This window comes from Thalassophryne amazonica, chromosome 14 (assembly GCF_902500255.1).
Source record: "Thalassophryne amazonica chromosome 14, fThaAma1.1, whole genome shotgun sequence".
In the NCBI taxonomy this organism is placed as follows: domain Eukaryota; kingdom Metazoa; phylum Chordata; class Actinopteri; order Batrachoidiformes; family Batrachoididae; genus Thalassophryne; species Thalassophryne amazonica.
In genome coordinates this window covers 64,186,971-64,208,859 of record NC_047116.1, presented here as the reverse complement: position 1 = coordinate 64,208,859, position 21,889 = coordinate 64,186,971, and the positions used below count along the sequence as shown (strand labels likewise).

Below are 21,889 nucleotides of genomic sequence, written 5' to 3'. Positions count from 1 at the left end.
GCCTGCCGCTGAACAAGTGGACAGCTTCGCTCCAAAGTTTGCTGCCAGTGTGCCATTCAGTCCCTCAGACAGAGCACCTTTCCAGGGAACTTTCTTTTTTCTTCTTTGCACACTTCAGCAGCACAACACAACTCTGGACACCACGATGGCTGGATTATCACATGGAATAATTTTTTTTCTTTTGGGTGAGAGGATTCTCACCGCAGGGTGCTGTCCCGGCTTCATGTCCATGTGCGCACTGTGAAACATCCTGGACCGCTGTTGGAGGTGAGATGCATGTTTATTAATGGTGTAACGGTCTGGCACAAATTACGTTATGTCTCGTCCAGAGTTAGAAAGTGAACATTTATTACAACATGGATCTGTTCAGCTCCAACCCTGACATGCTTAATGACACATTACTGCGCAGCACAGAGAGGCGCAGCTGCCTGTGTTATGATGGAGACAATAGTTCACATTATTTCCATCACCCAAGGGAAGGAATGGACAAATATCTGTATTGTAAGGTCTATTGTGGATATAACAGCCTGTTCAGATTGGCGGCACCACATGTGCATCAGCGCATGGAGCTTTCCGTTTGACAGCCGCTGTGCACTGTACATGACAATAATTCATAATTATTATTGTGATGAAGCATGCCACATACAGTTCAACAGTTTCTTTGCACTCCAGGGGGCATTATTATACGTGGCACTGCAGGTCATACCGGCAGGCATATGCCAGATTAATCTCGAGGTTCCCTTGTATGTGCTCAAATCGTTTCGGATCCCATTTTAGCTCCATCGGAATATGCAAATTGCAGTTAGATGGTCCCCAGATAACACATGGACCGTCATCGGATAGGTGTCCGATCTCGATGGCAGGAGAATTATGAACATGAGCCTCACACTCTGGGCCGCCGACTGATTTTGACCAACTGTGTCGACTTCTGCAGATGGCTGTCAGAACGTTTTTGAACTGAAGTCCGACACTTTTCGGATGTGCGCCGATTCATAACTCCGACAGTGCTCCACGTGATTCTGGCTATGTGTTGAAGGGGGTATAAGAGTACAAATAAAATTAAGAAGAATTATGTGATTGTTTCAAGAGCATCATATAATCCTATACTCACTGGCACTTTATCAGGTACACCTAAGAACCACAAAAATCATGTGTATGCTTTTTTCCCATGTATTAATTGGAAGTTTAAAAAGGAACAGTGTGCAGTGAGAATGTGGTCACCTCATGCATTGGTTCAGACAAGGTGCACACATTTTCAGGGGAAGTTAAGCTTGATATGAAGAACAGAAAATGAAAAAAAATGAAGCAAGATGTAATTTAATGTTTAAAAAGGCAGAGCTTGTATTTCTTATCATTATTCTGTTCATACACAGGCACACGCGTGCATGCACGCGCACACACACACACACACACACACACCTATGTCAACATGTACAATTCACTATTCACAAACTGTATTGTAAATAACCAAGTGTAAAATATACTCATGGTTCTGTTTTATTTTCTTGTTGAGATATTTATTTAATTAGTTGTAGCTGCTATAAATAATTGCAGTCAGCCGAACGACTCTATTATTTCAATCATTCAGATTTGTTTTATGTTTGTGATTCCAGATTCAAAGCCAGAAAATTAAACTTTTCTTTTCTCTATCTCTCTGGTCACTGTTTCAATTTCACATTTGTTGTAATTGCTTTTCTTCTTTCCTTTTTTTTTTTTTTTTTTTTTTTTTTTTTACCATTTACCTTCTGTGTTCTGTGGCATCTTTTGACAGAGACACGGAGAGGTTTACTGTATATGCAAATGTTTATTTGAGGGTGTGTCTATATCCAATCATGGTTAAAGTGGCAGGGGATAACAGGCCTGTGCTCTTATTTGCACTTCCACAACAACTGAGATTTACAAAGATTTACCTGTGTATACATGGTTTTACAACTCTGGCTAAAGGAATGGGCATGCATATTTTTGTTTTTGTGTGTATACACAGATTTAGTCATGAAGTCTGGGAGCATGCATTGGCACTGCACAGCACCACATCTACCACACCATGGAACTGCCCCAGATTGTGGATGGCAACCACCTAAACAGACAACTGTTCCACTGTCGCCTCCCAAAAGTAATACCTACCCGCCAAGGTCAGGAAAACACAGTTCTACACAGTTGTAAGAATGAGAGCTCAGATATTTTCCATACATTCAAAAAATGACTCATTGAGTGAACTCGATTCAATTATGAGTAGAATTTCCATCTAATAACTATATGTAGCCCCATTTCAAATAAAGTACATCCATGCAAGATCATTTAATTTAATTTAGTTGGAAGTACATATAGTTATTAGATGGAAATCCAGTCCAATGTGTCTGTGTTTTGAGTGATAGGGATGAGGTCAGGAGTTTGGGAAGATATTACAGTAGTGTTCAGAATAATAGTAGTGCTATGTGACTAAAAAGATTAATCCAGGTTTTGAGTTTTTTCTTAATGTTACATGGGAACCAAGGTATCAGTAGATTCAGTAGATTCTCACAAATCCAACAAGCCCAAGCATTCATGATATGCACACTCTTAAGGCTATGAAATTGGGCTATTAGTAAAAAAAAAAGTAGAAAGGGGGTGTTCACAATAATAGTAGCATCTGCTGTTGATGCCACAAACTCAAGACTATTATGTTCAAACTTCTTTTTTAGCAATCCTGTGAATCACTAAACTAGTATTTAGTTGTGTAACCACAGTTTTTCATGATTTCTTCACATCTGCGAGGCATTAATTTTGTTGGTTTGGAACCAAGATTTTGCTTGTTTACTAGTGTGCTTGGGGTCATTGTCTTGTTGAAACACCCATTTCAAGGGCATGTCCTCTTCAGTATAAGGCAACATGACCTCTTCAAGTATTTTGACATATCCAAACTGATACATGATACCTGGTATGCAATATATAGGCCCAACACCATAGTAGGAGAAACATGACCATATCATGATGCTTGCACCACCATGCTTCACTGTCTTCACTGTGAACTGTGGCTTGATTTCAGAGTTTGGGGGTCATCTCACAAACTGTCTGCGACCCTTGGACCCAAAAAGAACAATTTTACTCTCACCAGTCCACAAAATATTCCTCCATTTCTCTTTAGGCCAGTTGATTTGTTCTTTGGCAAATTGTAACCTCTTCTGCACGTCTTTTATTTAACAGAGGGACTTTGCGGGGGATTCTTGCAAATACATTAGCTTCACACAGGTGTCTTCTAACTGTCACAGTCACAGGTTGTTTTCCATTTTCTTCCACTCGTCTCTGTTTTTTGTCCATTTTAAAGCACTGGAGATCATTGTAGATGAACAGCCTATAATTTTTTGCACCTGCGTAAATGTTTTCCCCTCTCCAATCAACTTTTTAATCAAACTACCCTGTTCTTCTGAACAATGTCTTGAACGTCCCATTTTCCTCAGGCTTTCAAAGAGAAAAGCATGTTCAACAGGTGCGGGCTTCATCCTTAAATAGGGAACACCTGATTCATACCTGTTTGTTCCACAAAATTGACGAACTCACTGACCGAATGCCACACTACTATTATTGTGAACACCCCCTTTTCTACTTTTTTTTACTAATAGCCCAATTTCATAGCCTTAAGAGTGTGCATATCATGAATACTTGGTCTTGTTGGATTTGTGAGAATCTATTGAATCTACTGGTACCTTGTTTCCCATGTAACAATAAGAAATATACTCAAAACCTGGATTAATCTTTTTTAGTCACATAGCACTACTATTATTCTGAACACTACTGTATATTCTACAACCACCACTTTGCCCACAAAAGAACACATCAAATAAGTCATCATGTCCGTGATGAGGGTCTGTAATTGTCTGACATTTTTGTCTGACACAGCTGTAAATAACTCATCAGACAATGCAACATTTTCAAACTTTTCATTATTGAATTTCAGTGGGTCCATGCCAACTGTAGCCTCAGCTTCCTGTTTTTATCTGATAGGAATGGCATGCAGCGTCGCCTTCAATCTGCTTCAATGTTTGACATGCTGTATGCTCAGAGATGCTCGTCTGCATATACTTTGGTTGTGCATATTTGTCTTGACTCTCTTGATGCTATGGTGTGGATGTCATAGAAGAGCTAAAGTAAACAATGTCTGACAGTGAAGGTAGAGACAAGGACATTTTTAATTGACTGACATGGAGGTAGGTAAGAAAATTATACCAATGTTTTATGTGGGATTAGGAAAATCATTGCATGTACTTTCTCAAAGTACTCATTAACATTTGTGATGTTTGGCAGTGGTTGCATCAAGCCTTGTCATGGCAATTTATGGCTTCTGTTGTGTGGGCCGCCAGAAGAGGAGGTACTGCTGGCCCACCACCAGAGGGCGCCCTGCCTGAAGTGCGGGCTTCAGGCACGAGAGGGCGCTGCCGCCACGGACACAGCCGGGAGTGACAGCTGTCACTCATTCTTCATCATCTCACTCCATAAAACCCAGACGTCATCTCCACCTCATCGCCGAGATATCGTACTTCTATGGAGGTAACTTTCTCTGCCTGTATTGATTGATTCCAAGAGCTATTGTGTTGCAGCTGTCTAACCAGAGGACCGGCGTGGGTCGTGACTGTTTCGTCCTACTTCCCGTCAGATAAGTGGTTACACAGATGCTGCACGAGTGTGTATTAGAGGTGGAGATGGCATTCCCACCGTTGTTGTTACGGGGTGTACACACACCCACACTTGACTGTCTTTGCTCTTCAACAGCAGCACCAGATCCGACAGTCGGGGAGGGTGATCACCTGGGAATTCGGGACTTGGCGGCTCCAGTATTCACCAGGTTCGGTGGCGGTGGAAATCGTGTGGTTCCGGCTCTTCTCAGGACAGACGTCTTCTATCCTCGAGCCTGCCCACACGTCACCTTTGTGGATTGACTGTTATCAGATTCTGAGATTGTCTGTATATTCGTTGTGCACCTTCACAACATTAAATTGTTACTTTTTTTGGCTCATCTATTGACCGTTCATTTGCGCCCCCTGTTGTGGGTCCGTGTCACTACACTTTCACAACAGCTTCACATTGTTCTCTGACACTGGCACAGGCTAGAAAATCATTCTGCATCACACACATTCATCACATTACATCAACCTTTATATTCCTAGTAAAACACACTTTAATGTCTGTGATCATATACATTAATGTTGTCAAAAGCCAAGGAGAATTAAATGCACTGGGTTTGCCACTGCTACTGGCTAACCGTGGTGCATTCCATGCCCTGAACATAAGAATCAGACTTTACAGAACTTGTTGATGTACAATGTGAAATGGTTCCTAAACAGATCTCTTTCATAGAATGCTTTGGAAATAAGCAGAACCTGTGAGCCAAGCTTGTGACCCCTGCCAAAGACATTGCCTGCTTTCCAGACCAAAAAAAAATCAGTATTAACTGAATTGAATCCAATGTAAGACAGACTGGATTCAAATGTGAAGGCATGAACTCCCTACCCAGCTACATTAACAAGTCTGGGGTCATTCACTGGGTACCTACAGTAGGAGCACTTTACACTGAGCTTCCTGTCTTTTACTCCCTCACTATTTTTGCTTCTCTCACATCACCGCCACCCATTGTTTGTGTTGTCTGCAGAAGGTGCACATACATAAAGGATTATGGGCAACATCTGAAGGGACAATGCAGTTTCTATCGTGATCGGCTCATTACACTGTGGGCTGGTGAAGTGGCGAAGCAGGGTATTTACACTGGTATATGCATGTGTTTGTGTGTCTGTGGATAAGATAACTCAAAAATGGCTGGAGGGATTTCCTTGCAACTTGATACAAATATTAGGTGGATAGGCATCGGTGAGGTGGTGGTGTTAGGAGGTGATTCGATTTTGCAGTAGTTTGGACAAAGTTCAAAGGTCAAGCTCAAAATTAACTTTTTGCATATGTCAACAACCAAGAAACCTCGATGGATGATGGAAATCATATATTGATCAGCAAAATATTTGTGATTGATTGTTATGAATTACTTCATAGACACATAATTCATATGATGAAGTCATGCATAATAATACAAAAAAAAAAATCAAACAAGCAAACAAAAATAACCGCCATTACAGACATATGTATATTCAGTGGTGGGCACAGATAACCAAAAAATTAACTTCGATAATAGATAATAAGATAACTGAAAAGTTATCTTTGATAAAGATAAACCGCCCAAAAATATATCGGAAGTTACAGATAATTGATAACCGATAAATTCTGGTGTTGTCTATGGGACATCTGCAGTTACTAAAGAGCTGAAATTGATTTTTAACATGATCGCTTTTGAAAGCATCAAAAGCGGTAAAAGATCTAAAGAATAAGCAAGAAAGTTTGACCATGCTGCCCCCTGCAGGAAGCAGCACATACAAATCCTGAGAGCACCCACAAAATCAATTCTTTACTAATCATAATCATTTTTCTTTCAACAATCTGCCCCTGCTGGAAGCTCTTGTTTATAACAACACTCTCACCACAGAGACACACTAAAAGCAGCTATAAGGCCAGCTACCTATCAATTTCAACACTCCGGTCAGGTGGAGATCTTGAAAAATAAAGTCATACTAACTTATGGTTTTTTGAAAATACTGATAGAATAACTCTATTAATGTCAATTCTGTCATTTGTACAAAGTTAAAATATAACATATATCTTTTAATGTTGAATAAGGCACTAATTCTGAGGTTTTGTAACAAACACAGACCGCAAAGCATTCTGGGTAAAAGTGCTAAACAGTGATTGGTTCAGTAATACTTATGTAAACCAACACGTTAATGTGATGTGTGTCGTGTGTTGGTTTAAAGATAAATGTGCTTTTGTAAAATATTCCATTTTTATTTGTAAAAACAGGCATTTTTACGGAGCCCTGGAAGTGTCATCGCAATTGCATGTTTTAAAACTTTTATGATGTTGTAAAACGTGCACTCAATATTAGTAAGTAAGTAAGTAAATTTATTTATATAGTGCCTTTCACAGACATAAGGCCATGTACACACATTGTCGGGTATTTGTAAAACCGAATATCTTACCTTTTCAGTTTAAGGAAAAAACTTCATCCACACTACATCGTTTAAAAAAAATCCATCCACATCGAACCGTATAAATGTGTTGTAATTAGTCTGCCAAACCTTTAGGTGGCGGTACTGATTAAAATTCTATCCAATCAGGAGCCTTATTCTCTTGTCGTCACTTCCACAAAAACTAAAAACATGGCGCTAACCTCGTTCATGTGGACCGATAAGGAGTCGGAATTACTTCTAACCGTAGTTTTAGAATACAAAGTTAACATATATGCACACAAAAAGCACCTGGACAATGGACAATACCAACACTTTGAGAGCAGCCATGTACCCAGACGTTTAATACTGCCATGAACACTCCTGGCCAGTAGATGGCAGTAGCGGCCTTGAAAAAAATGTCAAAATTCCAGATAATCTGTGTCTGCTACATTTAAGATGCGTGGAATTTAACAAACGCAAATACACTAATGTCTATAAACCCAGAGAATATATTCACAAGAGTTTTAGGCACTAGAGTTTAATGCTGTTATCTGTGGACCCTGAACAGAGTGTCTGAAATGCATTTGACCTGTGGTGAACGTCTGAGATTACCTTATGCTACCCATAATGCATTGCTGCCTGGCACAGCATGTGCTCACAAAACCTTAAAAGTTAGCACATTACTTTAAAACGAAAACATATATCTGATATTTTCACTTTATAAACTTCAGACATGACAATAATTTTAAATAACTTGTCTAAAATGAGTGGTTAAAAAATGAACCATAAGTTAAACATGTATGCCTCTGGATGACTTGGTGACATTGCGATTATATTAGTATGGAGTTAAAGGAAATTTTTTTTGGTCACCAGTTCTCCTTTGCTTACAGACGATAGTTTCTGATTGCAGAGAGTAGAACAACATGCTTATTAGGAAACTTTTAACAGATAAGTCTCAACAGCTTTAACAGTTTTAAAAATGTTTTTCGCTGCTTCAGCTTAGTTTAGTACGTTATCGGACGGTAGTTCATCGGAAGATAATTAGTTAGATGGTTTTTAAATTTATCTAAAAAGACAATCTGATAATGACAACATTATCGGAAGTGTGCCCACCACTGTGTATATTTACTTGTAGTTTTACATCTTGGTGTGTTGCGCGCACATGGTATGCATCATTCATCTGATGTCTTTCATTAGATATATCTAATAATAAGCAGCTATAAAGGCTTACCTTAAAAAGTGGCCAGTGAGTGTATCTGTCTTTCTCTCCAAAAAAAAAAAAAATAATGTTTTTGATAATAATGATTGATTGAAACCTTGCAAGCTTGGTAATTACAGCTCCTTTGCTAATGTGAAGTCGTTGGAGCCGAGGGCAGTGTAAGCAAACACATTTCAAACTCTGAAATGGAAAGTTACAGTCATAAATAAATGACAAAGTCATTTTAATAAAAGCACAGACCTGTCCAAAAATCACTGAATGCGTTGATGATCTAGTGAAGTATTAGTCCCAGGGTAATGTAAAAATGTCATGTAATATAATTTCACTGTCAGTTTATTATGTTACCAAACCATGTAATTACTTTTTGACAAGTCATTATTTTGTCCGACACTTTTTAGATGATAAGTTGCTACACGGCAGCACAGTCACAAAGCGGCGCAAAAAGGACAGAGGCTGAAATGGAGCTGGATGGAGCTGAGGGTGGGGGTGTGGACGAGCGGCGTGAGCAGGCTTTGAATGCAGCTGGAGAGGTGAGAGGGACCTACTTGCAGCGTGGTTTGTTAAGAGCTGTTAATGTGCACATCCCCTCATTCTGACAGAAGTAATCGCAGGGGTTGGCCAGCTCATCACATCGTTGGTTCTTGAACCCTGACGTGCAGCTGCAAAACATTGTGGTGGGAGTGATGAAACGGCCCATAGAATGTGGTTTAACTTTAGACTGCTAAATGAACAGGACACACGCTCGTGTCCTTCAGCATCTTCAATAAAAAATTGGACCAAATCAAAGTTGCATCTGCATTGAGCAAATCAGTAAAATCTGAATAAATATGATCAACAGTGAGCTTCTGCTGCTCATCAAGTGATAGAGCAAAACCTATTTTAACAGTCTCTTAAATGCCTCAAAATTTTTACATATAAGAATAAAAAAGACTTGTAGGATTTTGAATACTAGAACTGATGCAAAAATGTTGAAACATCCATGTTTAGAAAAAAAGGGCACACATTTACACAGTGGTTTATTCTCTTAAAAAATGCAGATGCTCAAAATCTGACTGAAGGATTTCAGATTATAGTTTTGCCTTTGGCTAAAATATATAAATGTATTATTTGTTCCTTATAATAGATGCTGCAATATGCATAAAAAACCCATACATCATAAATCTGAAGTCTTTTACTGCCTTGTAAGAGATACAGTACTGTGCAAAAGCCCCACATTGTTTCTGTAGTGCATCTGTTTTAATATATATATATATATATATATATATATATATATATTTGCTGTTGTTCATTTGAATGCAATTACAAACCAAATCTGAAATGACTAAATGTTCATTTTCTCAAAATACTGCCATATCTACAAAATGTGAGAAACCAGCATATTAAAAAAATGTACAGACCATTTCATATGAGGATTTTGGATTTACACCCCAACACTGTTTCACAAAAGCAACAATTGTGATAATAATCTGTGAATAATAAATTGATCAACATGATTTTAAAATGTTCAGCAAGATGTTCTTGTAAAACCATGGGGTTGCTCATCATAAATAATTAAGGTTTAAATATAATTCATGTAAGATATATTTATTTGTTTTGTATATAACACTTACAACTGTACTGTAAATAATTATATATATATACATAACTATATGTCATTATATTTGTAGCATCTTTGTCTTAAGAAAAGAGGTTTTACATACATACAAACATAATCAAAATCAAGAACAACAACAAAATAAAAAAACCTGGATTCAAAAGTTTATATGAATTTGTTGCAGTCTTACAAACAATTTTGTCTCTGAACCATGTTTTCTTTTTCTTTCTTTTTTTTTTGAAAACTCAACATCATTTGATTATTACATGTATTTACTTCAATACTACAATACTTCAGATAACATCATAAAATGTCCTAGAAAACCTTCAGAAGTGTATTGTATACTGTGTGTGAAATCCATTGCTTATGACCACTGTAGTCAAAAGAAAAGCAATTTCATTTCAAGGAAAATATCCACCTGATATAATCTTCCATTCCTGCAAAAAGCTCCATATGACATACTGTTGTATAATCACACTAGGGAAAGTTTGGACTGCTGCACATTTATTTATTTTAATTTACTTTATTAATCTGTTACTAGTCAGGGGATAGAGACACAATATTTCAAAGTCACCAAATATGTCTTTGAGTTCATTTACATAACTCCTTTAGAAATAGAAACACTGTGGTACTGTGATGTACATCTCTTCAGAGAAGATTGTGGTCAAAATTTGAATGACTGTCCAAGAGTCTGTGGTTATGATTGGAGAGACTGTGCTTTGTATAAGTCACATCTTTTGCATCACCAAACACAATATCATGGTCAGAGCAGAAGAGAGGAGGACTTTTTGCAAGATCACATCAGGTCTGGGAGAATACAGCAGTGCCACATGTCAAAATATCTTACTGAGAGAACTAGCACCAAAAGACATTCACTTGTTTCATGCAGATCAATCAGGTCACCAGTTAGTATCCAGAACACACACCATACCATGGACGCACCCTAGTACCTGGTTGTCAACCCCGAGACAGACATCTAGTTTATCACAGCCCAGTCTCACATTTTTTTTCGTGCTCCCATCACAAAATGATTCAAATTTTCGTGAGGGTTTTTTTTTAACTCATTATTACTAACCCTACTCCTACCCCCAACCCTAACCATAGCCACCCCCCCCACCCCCCCACTTCACTTTTAATTTCATACAGCCATCACGGAATGAATGAGAATGAATTTGTGCTGTGATGAAAATGAGGCACTTTTCGTCACAATATCACAAACCAATAGATTAATGTATATTTCGTACTCCTGAATCACAACATGCTGTGAGACTGGGTTGTTTATCCACACCTCCACAAAGTAGCCATCTAACTTCCACAGCCAGGTGTTATGGAAATGTTTGTCTTGTCTTTCACATTTACTGGGTTCCTCAGCACTGAGGGACCTGCACATAGGAGCAAGCTCAGGATAGTGTGTCACATGGAAGACTCTTCCTAGAGCTGGCTGCCCATCTAAACTGAGCCATCGAGGGGGAAGAGTCTTAGTCAGGGAGGTGACCAAGAACACAAGGGTCACTCTGTCACAGCTCCAGCATTCTTCTGTTGAGAGAGGAGAACTTCCAGAAGGACAACCATCTCTGGAGCAATCCACCAATCAGGCCTGTATGGCAGAGTGGAAGTGACTCCTTAGTAAAAAGCACATGGCAGCCCGCCTGGAGTTTACCAAAAGTCACCTGAAATACTCTTAGAACATGAGAAATAAAATTCTCTGGTCTGATGAGACAAAGATTGAACTCTTTGGCGTGAATGTCAGGTGGCATGTTTGGAGGAAACCAGGCATCATCCCTACAGTGAAGCATGGTGGTGGCAGCATCATGCTGTGGGGATGTATTTTAGCAGCCATAGCTGGGAGATGAGTCACAATTGAGGGAAAGATGAATGCAATAATGTACAGAGACATCCTGGATGAAAACCTGCTCCAGAGTGCTCTTGACCTCAGACTAGGGCGATGGGTCATCTTTCAGTATGACAATGACCTGAAGCACACAGCCAAGATATCAAAGGAGTTGGTTCAGGACAACTCTGTGAATGTCCTTGAGTGGCCCAGCCACAGACCAAACCTGAATCAGATTGAACATTTCTGGAGAGATCTGAAAATGGCTGTGCACCGACGCTCCCCATCCAAAGTGATAGAGCTTGAGAGGTGCTGCAAAGAGGAACGGGCAAAACTGCCAAAAGATAGGTGTGCCAAGCTTGTGGCATCATATTCAAGAAGACTTAAGGCTGAAATTGCTGCCAAAGGTGTGTCATCAAAGTATTGAGCAAAGGCTGTTAATACTTATGTATGTGTTATTTCTTCTTCTTGTTATTATTATTATTTTTTTTTAATAGATTTGCAAAAATAATAATAATAAATAAAACTGTTTCATATTGTCATTATGGAGTGTTGCAAGTAGAATAATGAGGGGGGGGAAATGAATTTACTTAATTTTGGAATAAGGCTGTAATATGTGGAAATTGTGAAGCACTGTGAATACTTTCTGGATGCACGGTATCTTCTTGACAGATCTAGTACCAAAGACATCAAGATGTTGCGTTATGCAGATCAACCAGGTCACTCTTCCAGAAGTCACAATCTTACTGTAAGACTGCAACTGCTCACACCTGAAAGATGTGGAACCTTTGTTCTCCTGCAAAGGTATCAGCCTCACAAATCACATCTCTCCAGTCACCTTATGAATCAATCAGCTCTTTTAAGCATATCTCAGTCTCACACTCAGAGGTCCTTTGGACATGAATATCACTGCTGAGATAAATTAATTTTTATCCATGAAGTCATTGCACGCCTGGATTTTAGTCTTCAACCAGAACAATTGCAAATCACCTCAATGCCTTACTCATCTTTCAACTGCAAAAGTAAGACTATTCAATTATTGCACAAAGATCACAGCATTATCTGCAAAGCCAAGGTCAATGACCATTTCCTCTTTAGAAAAGGCACCCAAGCTGGTGTACTGCACAGTCTTACCCAGCACCCAGTCAATGCAATATTGTGTAAGAACCAAAACATATCCCTAATGAACAACAGAGTTCAATTTGAAAAAGTCAGAGACTCTCCGCACAGCATTCACAGTACCTGTTTATAGCTGGACTATGATGTCCAGCAGATGATTGGGGATCCCACAAATTCTCAGGATGTCCCACAGAGCAGCCTGAGCAACCAAATCAAACACTTTGGGACCATCATCACTGGCTAACACTGCTGATATTAATGCTGGCATTTAGAGCTATAGAGCAGAGCTGTCATGTCCTGTATGGTTGACATCTTGTCCCTCAAGTTAGATTGCTGCAATCACTGAGTGACAACTAAGTGGAAGTAAATCCTGTTTAGAATGACCTTTACAAGCACCTTTCCCAGCACAAAGAGTGGAAGAAAACCAATACAAATTCACAGCTGGGCAAATATGTGTCAGGATTGCACCTTTTATGGTAAAGGCATCAAATATGATATGCAATTTAAAAATATCTGTATGTATCATGCCAAGCTCATTTTTTAAATGATTGTAATTGTGGGCAGAATGGATTCAGTGTGCAAGAAAACAACTGTTCTATGCTCTATTTGTGTTATTTCCTATGTTTTATTACATGCTGAATTCATTCCAACAACTGATATTGATACTGATCGTGAGATTTTACAGATATCTGCCATGCAACAGGCACAAGTCCCCCATGTGCTTTGAAACGTGTTTCTTTTTCAGAATATCTGTTTCACTCCACCATAAAGCTGGGTAACTGGAAATGCACTATGCCCAGTCTCTGCAATCACTGCCACAGACATTTTTAAGACCATTGTACCATCATAGTCACAGTGATAAGGATAGAATACTGTTTAAGAGTAAGATTACATAAATTCAATGATCACAAAATCATTATACCAAAGTCAGTTTCTGCCACATCACAGGTGGCACATATTACACTCCCTGCTGACATAGACATGAGACTGTGGAATAAACATTGTGGTTTACTAGAGGCTTATATATATATTTTTGATTCACTTTCCAGTTTTCCTTCATTGTGGAGAAAAACTATGCTGTTTGTTAACATCTGGTGTTTCTCTGTGTGTCAGTTGTGTAAAGCAGGCTTCCCATTACTAAGGTGTTTTTTGTTTGTTTGTTTTGTTTTGTTTTTTGTAGTTGTTGTTTGTTTGTTTCTGTATTGGACAGAAAAGATGCAGGTGCTTGTCCAGCTGGACAACAATGAAGGCTGCTTCTTAGCTTGCTATCACAGAATGCAGGAATGGAAGGTGCTCAAGTTCTTTGACCTTTTTAGCATTTAATGCTCAAGTTCTTATTGCAATTCAAGCAGCCCTATCTTGCAAGGTTTTGGTTTTTGGAAAGGCTCAATCAAACTTCCTGATTCCTATTCCTGCCAACCGCTATGACTGTTCGACACAAACATATCCTTTATCTCACATAATCTTTGCAGCAAATAAAAACCACATCATCAAGATCTGTTAACCTCATTGAATAAGATGGGATTATTTGCATAGAAATTGATTCTATCCCCCTGTATGTGTGAGTGATGACTGCAAATTTCAATGTAACTACAGTGGACAATGGACAGTCTAAAAAATAGAGTGAGTTGGCTATGAGAATAGGTTTCCAAATTCCATTTTGAGCAGATTTTTAACAATGCACCATACTCGATTATAGCCAAGGCAGTATTAATCTTGGGCCAGCGCATTGAGCTGTCTCCATCATCAGTGATTTTTTTGTCTCTGCCAGTCAAACCTTTTGTCTTCTGTATTTATTTATTTATTTGCTTTTGAGCCTCATCCAATGTTTAAACACTCAGCCATACTTGTGTGCTCACCTTTCAAACAGAGTAAATGTCTAAAAGTTACCACTGAAGAGACTCAGCGACTAATAGCAAGAACAAACAGTGTGATATTTTAAGAATGGTGAGCTTTGAAGAGGTCTGAATTTTTTTGTTAGCAGCTTAAAAACCTGAAGCCCCAGCAAGGTGTCACACAACATATGACAGTGACACTGAGGCTCAGCCCCCCGCTGTGAAATAGCCTCCACACAGTGACACCAAACCTTCCCTTCCCTCAACTTAAGGATTTCTTCCCTGAGGAAGACATCTGCCTAGTACTGTTCTCCAACCAGGAGAATGATATCCCATGTTTTTTTGCTTCTGGCTTCTGAGGCCAAGCTTTCTGGGGCACAGAGCCTGCATTTGAACGGAAATGGTAAGAGAGAGTGAAAAAATAGCGAACATTCAATTTTTTCCCACCTCAGTTTCCTTCAACCATTAAGCAGTGACTTACTGACAGAAAGGCAGGTTGGTGTCAGGGTCCAGGTGACAGGTGCCTCCATTGTAGCAATATCCATCACACAGTTGACAGCTGGGTGCTATTCTGCCATTTGTGCAGCTGAAGGGGTGAAAAAATAATAATGGATGCTAGTGGCAAGCAAAAAAAAAAAAAAGCTGATGTCTTCAAGACAAAATAAAGACTGCAGTGATTTTACAATCATCTAAATATAAAGGTTTACCTGCTGTCTAATTATGTAGCATTATCTTGACTGCTATTTACTACAGCGGCTGAGAGCAGATTTTAAAAGGAGGTATGGAACTTTTTTTTTTTTTTTTGTGGATTAGAGCCTTACGGCAAAATGGACCACGGACAGGAATAGTAGGCAGATGCCAAACACTCACTTGCAAACCACATCTCCAGTCTCCTCATTAACGAGGCAGGGAGCTCCATGGCATCGAAGACACTTGTCCACCTCGCACTTGTATCCCTCAAACCTGGTAGGACACACGCACTCCACATAGCCACTACTTGATAGAGTGCAAGCCTTGGAGTTCACACAATAGTGGTGACAGATGTCTTGTCAGCATTCAGAGGGAGAGAGTGAAAGGAAACTGCGATGAGAAGCTGGAAAGTGGTTAAGTTGGTTTGATTGGTATTTTACAGGACTTTATTTGGGCTTAATTGTCCACATCAAATGACAGCCACAAATGAAAACATATTACCCCCTTGCAAAAGCAACAGCAGAAAAGTACTAGTGGGGTGATGTGGAAATAGATTTTCTACAACACTGTATAAGAAAGAACTGCACATGAAAATCCATTATGTATACAGTATAGAAGCATCCACAGCTTGTTTGACAGCACCTTTTGGATTGTGGTTATCTGCAAATGGTGGCAATTGTGGTATTTCAGAAAAGAAATCCCATTTTGCTTTTCTTTGAACCTTTAAATGTCTCACTCTAAGAAGACTATCAATTCAAATCAAAGCTTATTTGTGACTATTGTCACTGGTGATCAGCTTGAAAGACTCATTTGTTGTATTTGTATTTGTTGCCAGCTGGTGCAGTACTCACGGTAAAGACATCGGTCTCCTGTATATTCTGCCATGCAGCGGCACACTGGCTGGTTCCCCTGAGTTACGTCGCAGGTTCCGCCATTTAAACAGTAGTTGTCGCAAACTCTTTTCTCACAGAACGGACCTGAGAAACCGACTGGACAACGGCATGTTGGTTTACCTGGACACAGAACAAAAAAGAAGGATGAAGAAATCTGTATGAGTACTAATGGCCCTGCTCATTTCATTGGCGGCTTCATGCTAATCTTTCTATATGTTTACAAAGAAAGGTTCAGATGAAATTTGACATTCCTCCTCAAATAATCCAACACTAAAATGATACTTTTCTGATTAGCAATGCAAATTCTGTACAGTGTTAAACGATTTAGCTTTTGGAAAATTGACTACATTTATACTGCACTTGTCCATCCATACAAGCGCTTTACAGTAATGCCTCACATTCACCCATTCACCAATATCAGGGTGCTGCCATATAAGGTGCTCACTACCCACTGAGAGCAATTTGGGGTTTAAGGACCTTGCCCAAGGGCCCTTAGTAATTTCCCAGCCAGACAATGTTTGGAACCGAGGATCCTCTGATCTCAAGCACACTGCTTAACCGCTAGACCTCCACTTCCCTTTCTTCTTTACAGAGCTCTAGTTTATTTGATGTTGTTGTTTTTTGTTTTTTGGTTCAATATCAGTGGATAAAATGCAGTGGCATGTTGGCTATTCAGAAACATGCAGGATCAGCTGTTGTGACCACAACCAAAAAAGCAGTACCAGTGGAAAAAAGTCATCACCACACCCGAGAATAAAATGTTATGAGTAAAATGAGTCAAATGCACTGGGTTTGGTTTGGGTAAACATGACAAAAATTATAAACAATAAAACCATGAAAATGAGTCCATATCTGAGCACAATGTCCTTCTCAGTGGTTGGAACATGCTGTAGTTATGTTTCAGGGTAAAGGTCATGGTGAGAACTTCGGAACCCTCCACTATGGAGTTGCTAGCATCAGAGATATTCCTAGCATCATTACATTATGATTAAAGACAAATTTTCAGAATTGAAAGAGGGCCTGGTGTTCTTAAGTTTGGGAATTGCTGCTATAAATGGTAAATGGACTGCATTTATATAGCGTTTTTCCATCTGCATTAGACGCTCAAAGCGCTTTCACATCAATGCCTCACATTCACGCCAATGTCAGGCTGCTGCCATGCAAGGTGCCCACTACACACCGGGAGTAACTACGGGATTAAGGACCTTGCCCAAGGGCCCTTCGTGATTTTCCGGTCAGGCTGGGATTTGAACCGAGGATCCTCTGGTCTCAAGCCCAAAGCTTAACCTCTAGACCATCACCTCCACCTGCCATAACACATAATGTAAGTTGATAATTTAGTTTTTGGGTAACTAAACTTTTGTTGAATTTGTCATGAGACAATGAGTGAGACAGAGTATTAATCAAAGGCACCAAATGAGCAAGGTGTGAAAATACCCTAAAATGGGACATCTATGTCAATGTTCTGCAACTTAAGACAGTAATGATCCAGTTGCATGTCATTATTTTAATCAATTCAATCAATTTTATTTATATAGCGCCAAATCATAACAAACAGTTGCCCCAAGGCGCTTTATATTGTAAGGCAAGGCCGTACAATAATTACGTAAAAACCCCAACGGTCAAAACGACCCCCTGTGAGCAAGCACTTGGCGACAGTGGGAAGGAAAAACTCCCTTTTAACAGGAAGAAACCTCCAGCAGAACCAGGCTCAGGGAGGGGCAGTCTTTTGCTGGGACTGGTTGGGGCTGAGGGAGAGAACCAGGAAAAAGACATGCTGTGGAGGGGAGCAGAGATCAATCACTAATGATTAAATGCAGAGTGGTGCATACAGAGCAAAAAGAGAAAGAAACACTCAGTGCATCATGGGAACCCCCCAGCAGTCTAAGTCTATAGCAGCATAACTAAGGGATGGTTCAGGGTCACCTGATCCAGCCCTAACTATAAGCTTTAGCAAAAAGGAAAGTTTTAAGCCTAATCTTAAAAGTAGAGAGGGTGCCTGTCTCCCTGATCTGAATTGGGAGCTGGTTCCACAGGAGAGGAGCCTGAAAGCTGAAGGCTCTGCCTCCCATTCTACTCTTACAAACCCTAGGAACTACAAGTAAGCCTGCAGTCTGAGAGCGAAGCGTTCTATTAGGGTGATATGGTACTATGAGGTCCCTAAGATAAGATGGGACCTGATTATTCAAAACCTTATAAGTAAGAAGAAGAATTTTAAATTCTATTCTAGAATTAACAGGAAGCCAATGAAGAGAGGCCAATATGGGTGAGATATGCTCTCTCCTTCTAGTCCCCGTTAGTACTCTAGCTGCAGCATTTTGAATTAACTGAAGGCTTTTCAGGGAACTTTTAGGACAACCTGATAATAATTAATTACAATAGTCCAGCCTAGAGGAAATAAATGCATGAATTAGTTTTTCAGCATCACTCTGAGACAAGACCTTTCTAATTTTAGAGATATTGCGTAAATGCAAAAAAGCAGTCCTACATATTTGTTTAATATGCACATTGAATGACATATCCTGATCAAAATGACTCCAAGATTTCTCACAGTATTACTAGAGGTCAGGGTAATGCCATCCAGAGTAAGGATCTGGTTAGACACCATGTTTCTAAGATTTGTGGGGCCAAGTACAATAACTTCAGTTTTATCTGAGTTTAAAAGCAGGAAATTAGAGGTCATCCATGTCTTTATGTCTGTAAGACAATCCTGCAGTTTAGCTAATTGGTGTGTGTCCTCTGGCTTCATGGATAGATAAAGCTGGGTATCATCTGCATAACAATGAAAATTTAAGCAATGCTGTCTAATAATACTGCCTAAGGGAAGCATGTATAAAGTGAATAAAATTGGTCCTAGCACAGAACCTTGTGGAACTCCATAATTAACCTTAGTTTGTGAAGAAGATTCCCCATTTACATGAACAAATTGTAATCTATTAGATAAATATGATTCAAACCACCGCAGTGCAGTACCGTTAATACCTATGGCATGCTCTAATCTCTGTAATACAATTTTATGGTCAACAGTATCAAAAGCAGCACTGAGGTCTAACAGGACAAGCACAGAGATGAGTCCACTGTCTGAGGCCATAAGAAGATCATTTGTAACCTTTACTAATGCTGTTTCTGTACTATGATGAATTCTAAAACCTGACTGAAACTCTTCAAATAGACCATTCCTCTGGAGATGATCAGTTAGCTGTTTTACAACTACCCTTTCAAGAATTTTTGAGAGAAAAGGAAGGTTGGAGATTGACCTATAATTAGCTAGGATAGCTGGGTCAAGTGATGGCTTTTTAAGTAATGGTTTAATTACTGCCACCTTAAAAGCCTGTGGTACATAGCCAACTAATAAAGATAGATTGATCATATTTAAGATTGAAGCATTAAATAATGGTAGGGCTTCCTTGAGCAGCCTGGTAGGAATGGGGTCTAATTTTCTGTGTGAATGTCTGATGCCATCATTTCTTCTTTTTTTTCTTCTCCACTTCATATTCTCACATTCATGTGGGAACAATGTGCCCCAAATCTGAGCAGTTGTGAGGTTCAATGTCTTGTTGCAGCAGCTGGGGGATAAACTGATCGACCCTTTGGTTAGTGGATATGTTGCTCTACCAACTGAGCTCTAGTCATTATGGTCACCAGATGTCAATCCAATAGTGACTTTAAAATTTCTACACTCAGTATTCATTATCCAAATGAAAGGTGAGGCAATTAAATCCGTGTCTCTTGATTAGTGAGGCCCTGAGTATGACATCAAGCCACTCCTGGATCGACAGGTGGTACCCACCCTGTAGAAATTTCCCAAGGAGGTTGGTAATGATCCAGTCACTGCAATCACATTCACCCAGTGCAAAACAATGTGAGGTTGAGACTGTTATGATGCCATGGTGTCATTCCCATAAAGATGTAGCGACGTGGAGCAGATGTGCTCCTCAATCAATCAATCAATCAATCACCCAGTCAATCAATCAATCAATCTGCTGGTGTTTGTCTACTGTGCTTATGTTATAATTTAGTGATCATGTCCTCTGTATGATAGGAGCAACAATAAATTAAACAAATGATAAATAAATGGAACAGATGCAGCAATGTTTATCAAGACAGCTGTCAGAGTAAAATGCACCAAGTGTTTTCATGAAAATAAAGATCTAATATTTCCAGGCATGTAAGGGTGAAGGTGAGAGCAGAGAGATATCTGAAATGCCCGTCACTTATGTCCTTCAGGGGATCACAGAATGTGTTGCCAGATCATCTTTGGTGTGCATATATGGTAATTTCCCCAGTGTGATCTGCAGCTTCCCAGGTGTCTGAGAGGTAGTAGGCTATTACACATGTAGGTCATTTTGAGATATTAGCCCATGAAGTTAAGAAAACACATTGAAAAATAAATTAAAAATTAAAGGACGCAACACATTTTAGATGCCAAAGAAAGCAGAATCCATAATAAATACTATAGAATTTTAAAGCTTATACAATTGGGAATAGTACAATAGCATTATCTCAAATTGCTGATTTTATGGAGCAACCACTTCATGGTTCACATGGTACATGAAAATTCAGTAAGGTATATCTTATATATTATATTCCAATTCTAAGGTGGAACTATGTCAGTATACAAAGGTATATCTAAATATCTAAAAAGGAAGAGTAAAATAGGAGAGTAGAAAAGAGTAGAGTAGAGCCACTTAGGTGACTGGTCTTGAGAACCAGGGATGGTTCTTATGACTCTTCGTCTCACGACTAAGAGTCATCAATGACACAGTTCTCCTAAGTTGGCTCCACATAACTGAAAGAAAAGGAAGGCCAGGCTTATTCACCTTACCCATGTGGACAGTCAGGTCCATGGGTAGTTGGACAGTGACACAATTTCTGTGTAATGTTTTATTTTTAATTAATACATTTCTGTACACCACCCCAATGGAGTTGAAAAGAAATAATTAAGATGTACTTGTAGTACTGAGTTTCACCTTATTTCAAGGGGTCTAACAAAAATATCACATTAGCAATTTAGAAATTACAGCCATTTGTAAATAGGGTGGCTCTATTTTCAGAGGCCATCTGTTGTGTGGGCCGCTGAAGAGGAGGTACTGCTGGCCCACCACCACCAGAGGGCGCCCTGCCTGGAGTGCGGGCTCCAGGCACCAGAGGGCGCTGCCGCCAACGAGGGCTGCCAGGGTGACAGCTGTCACCCATTACTGGACACAGCTGACTGCACTCAGGACGGAGGTATATCAGCAGGACAGCGTCTCCACCTCAGTGCCGAGATATCGCCTTGAGATTAAGGTAACCTTCTCTGCAAGCTCATATTGAAGACTCTGATAAACCTTGGTAAACCTTTTCAGGACAGCTGACTACAGAAAGCTACTTGCTTGGATAAGTACTCACCTTTCCTGCTTCATTGTAACAAGAGGTAGAGGCGGCTTCTCCCCTCTCCGTCTACTGGGTGCTGTCGCATCCATACCTGTGTGTTTGTGCTCTTTCCCGCCAGCAGTACCGGATCCGACGAGCGGAGGCAGTGGCCACCTGGGAATTCGGGACTTGGCGGTTCCAGTACTTCTGGGGTTCGGTGGCAGAGGAAATCTGGGTGGTTCCGGTTCGACTAGGACGGACGCCTCCTACCTTCGAGCCTGCCCACACGACACCAGCAGATTTCGGCTTCAAACTCCAAATTATTAATTGTTGT

The 21,889-nt window shown here is 39.7% G+C and overlaps 1 protein-coding gene across 1 annotated transcript in view; it reads right to left on the bottom strand.

The window, feature by feature from the left end:
• lrp1bb (low density lipoprotein receptor-related protein 1Bb) overlaps positions 1-21,889 on the bottom strand; it is a 1,555,752-nt gene that overhangs the window by 51,728 nt on the left and 1,482,135 nt on the right. The window contains exons 84-87 of the mRNA XM_034186395.1: positions 16,162-16,323; positions 15,491-15,665; positions 15,102-15,206; positions 8,787-8,900 (exon numbers count right to left, since the gene is read on the bottom strand). Of these exons, the coding sequence (XP_034042286.1) occupies positions 8,787-8,900; positions 15,102-15,206; positions 15,491-15,665; positions 16,162-16,323 (556 nt within the window). The remainder of the gene's footprint in view (positions 1-8,786; positions 8,901-15,101; positions 15,207-15,490; positions 15,666-16,161; positions 16,324-21,889) is intronic.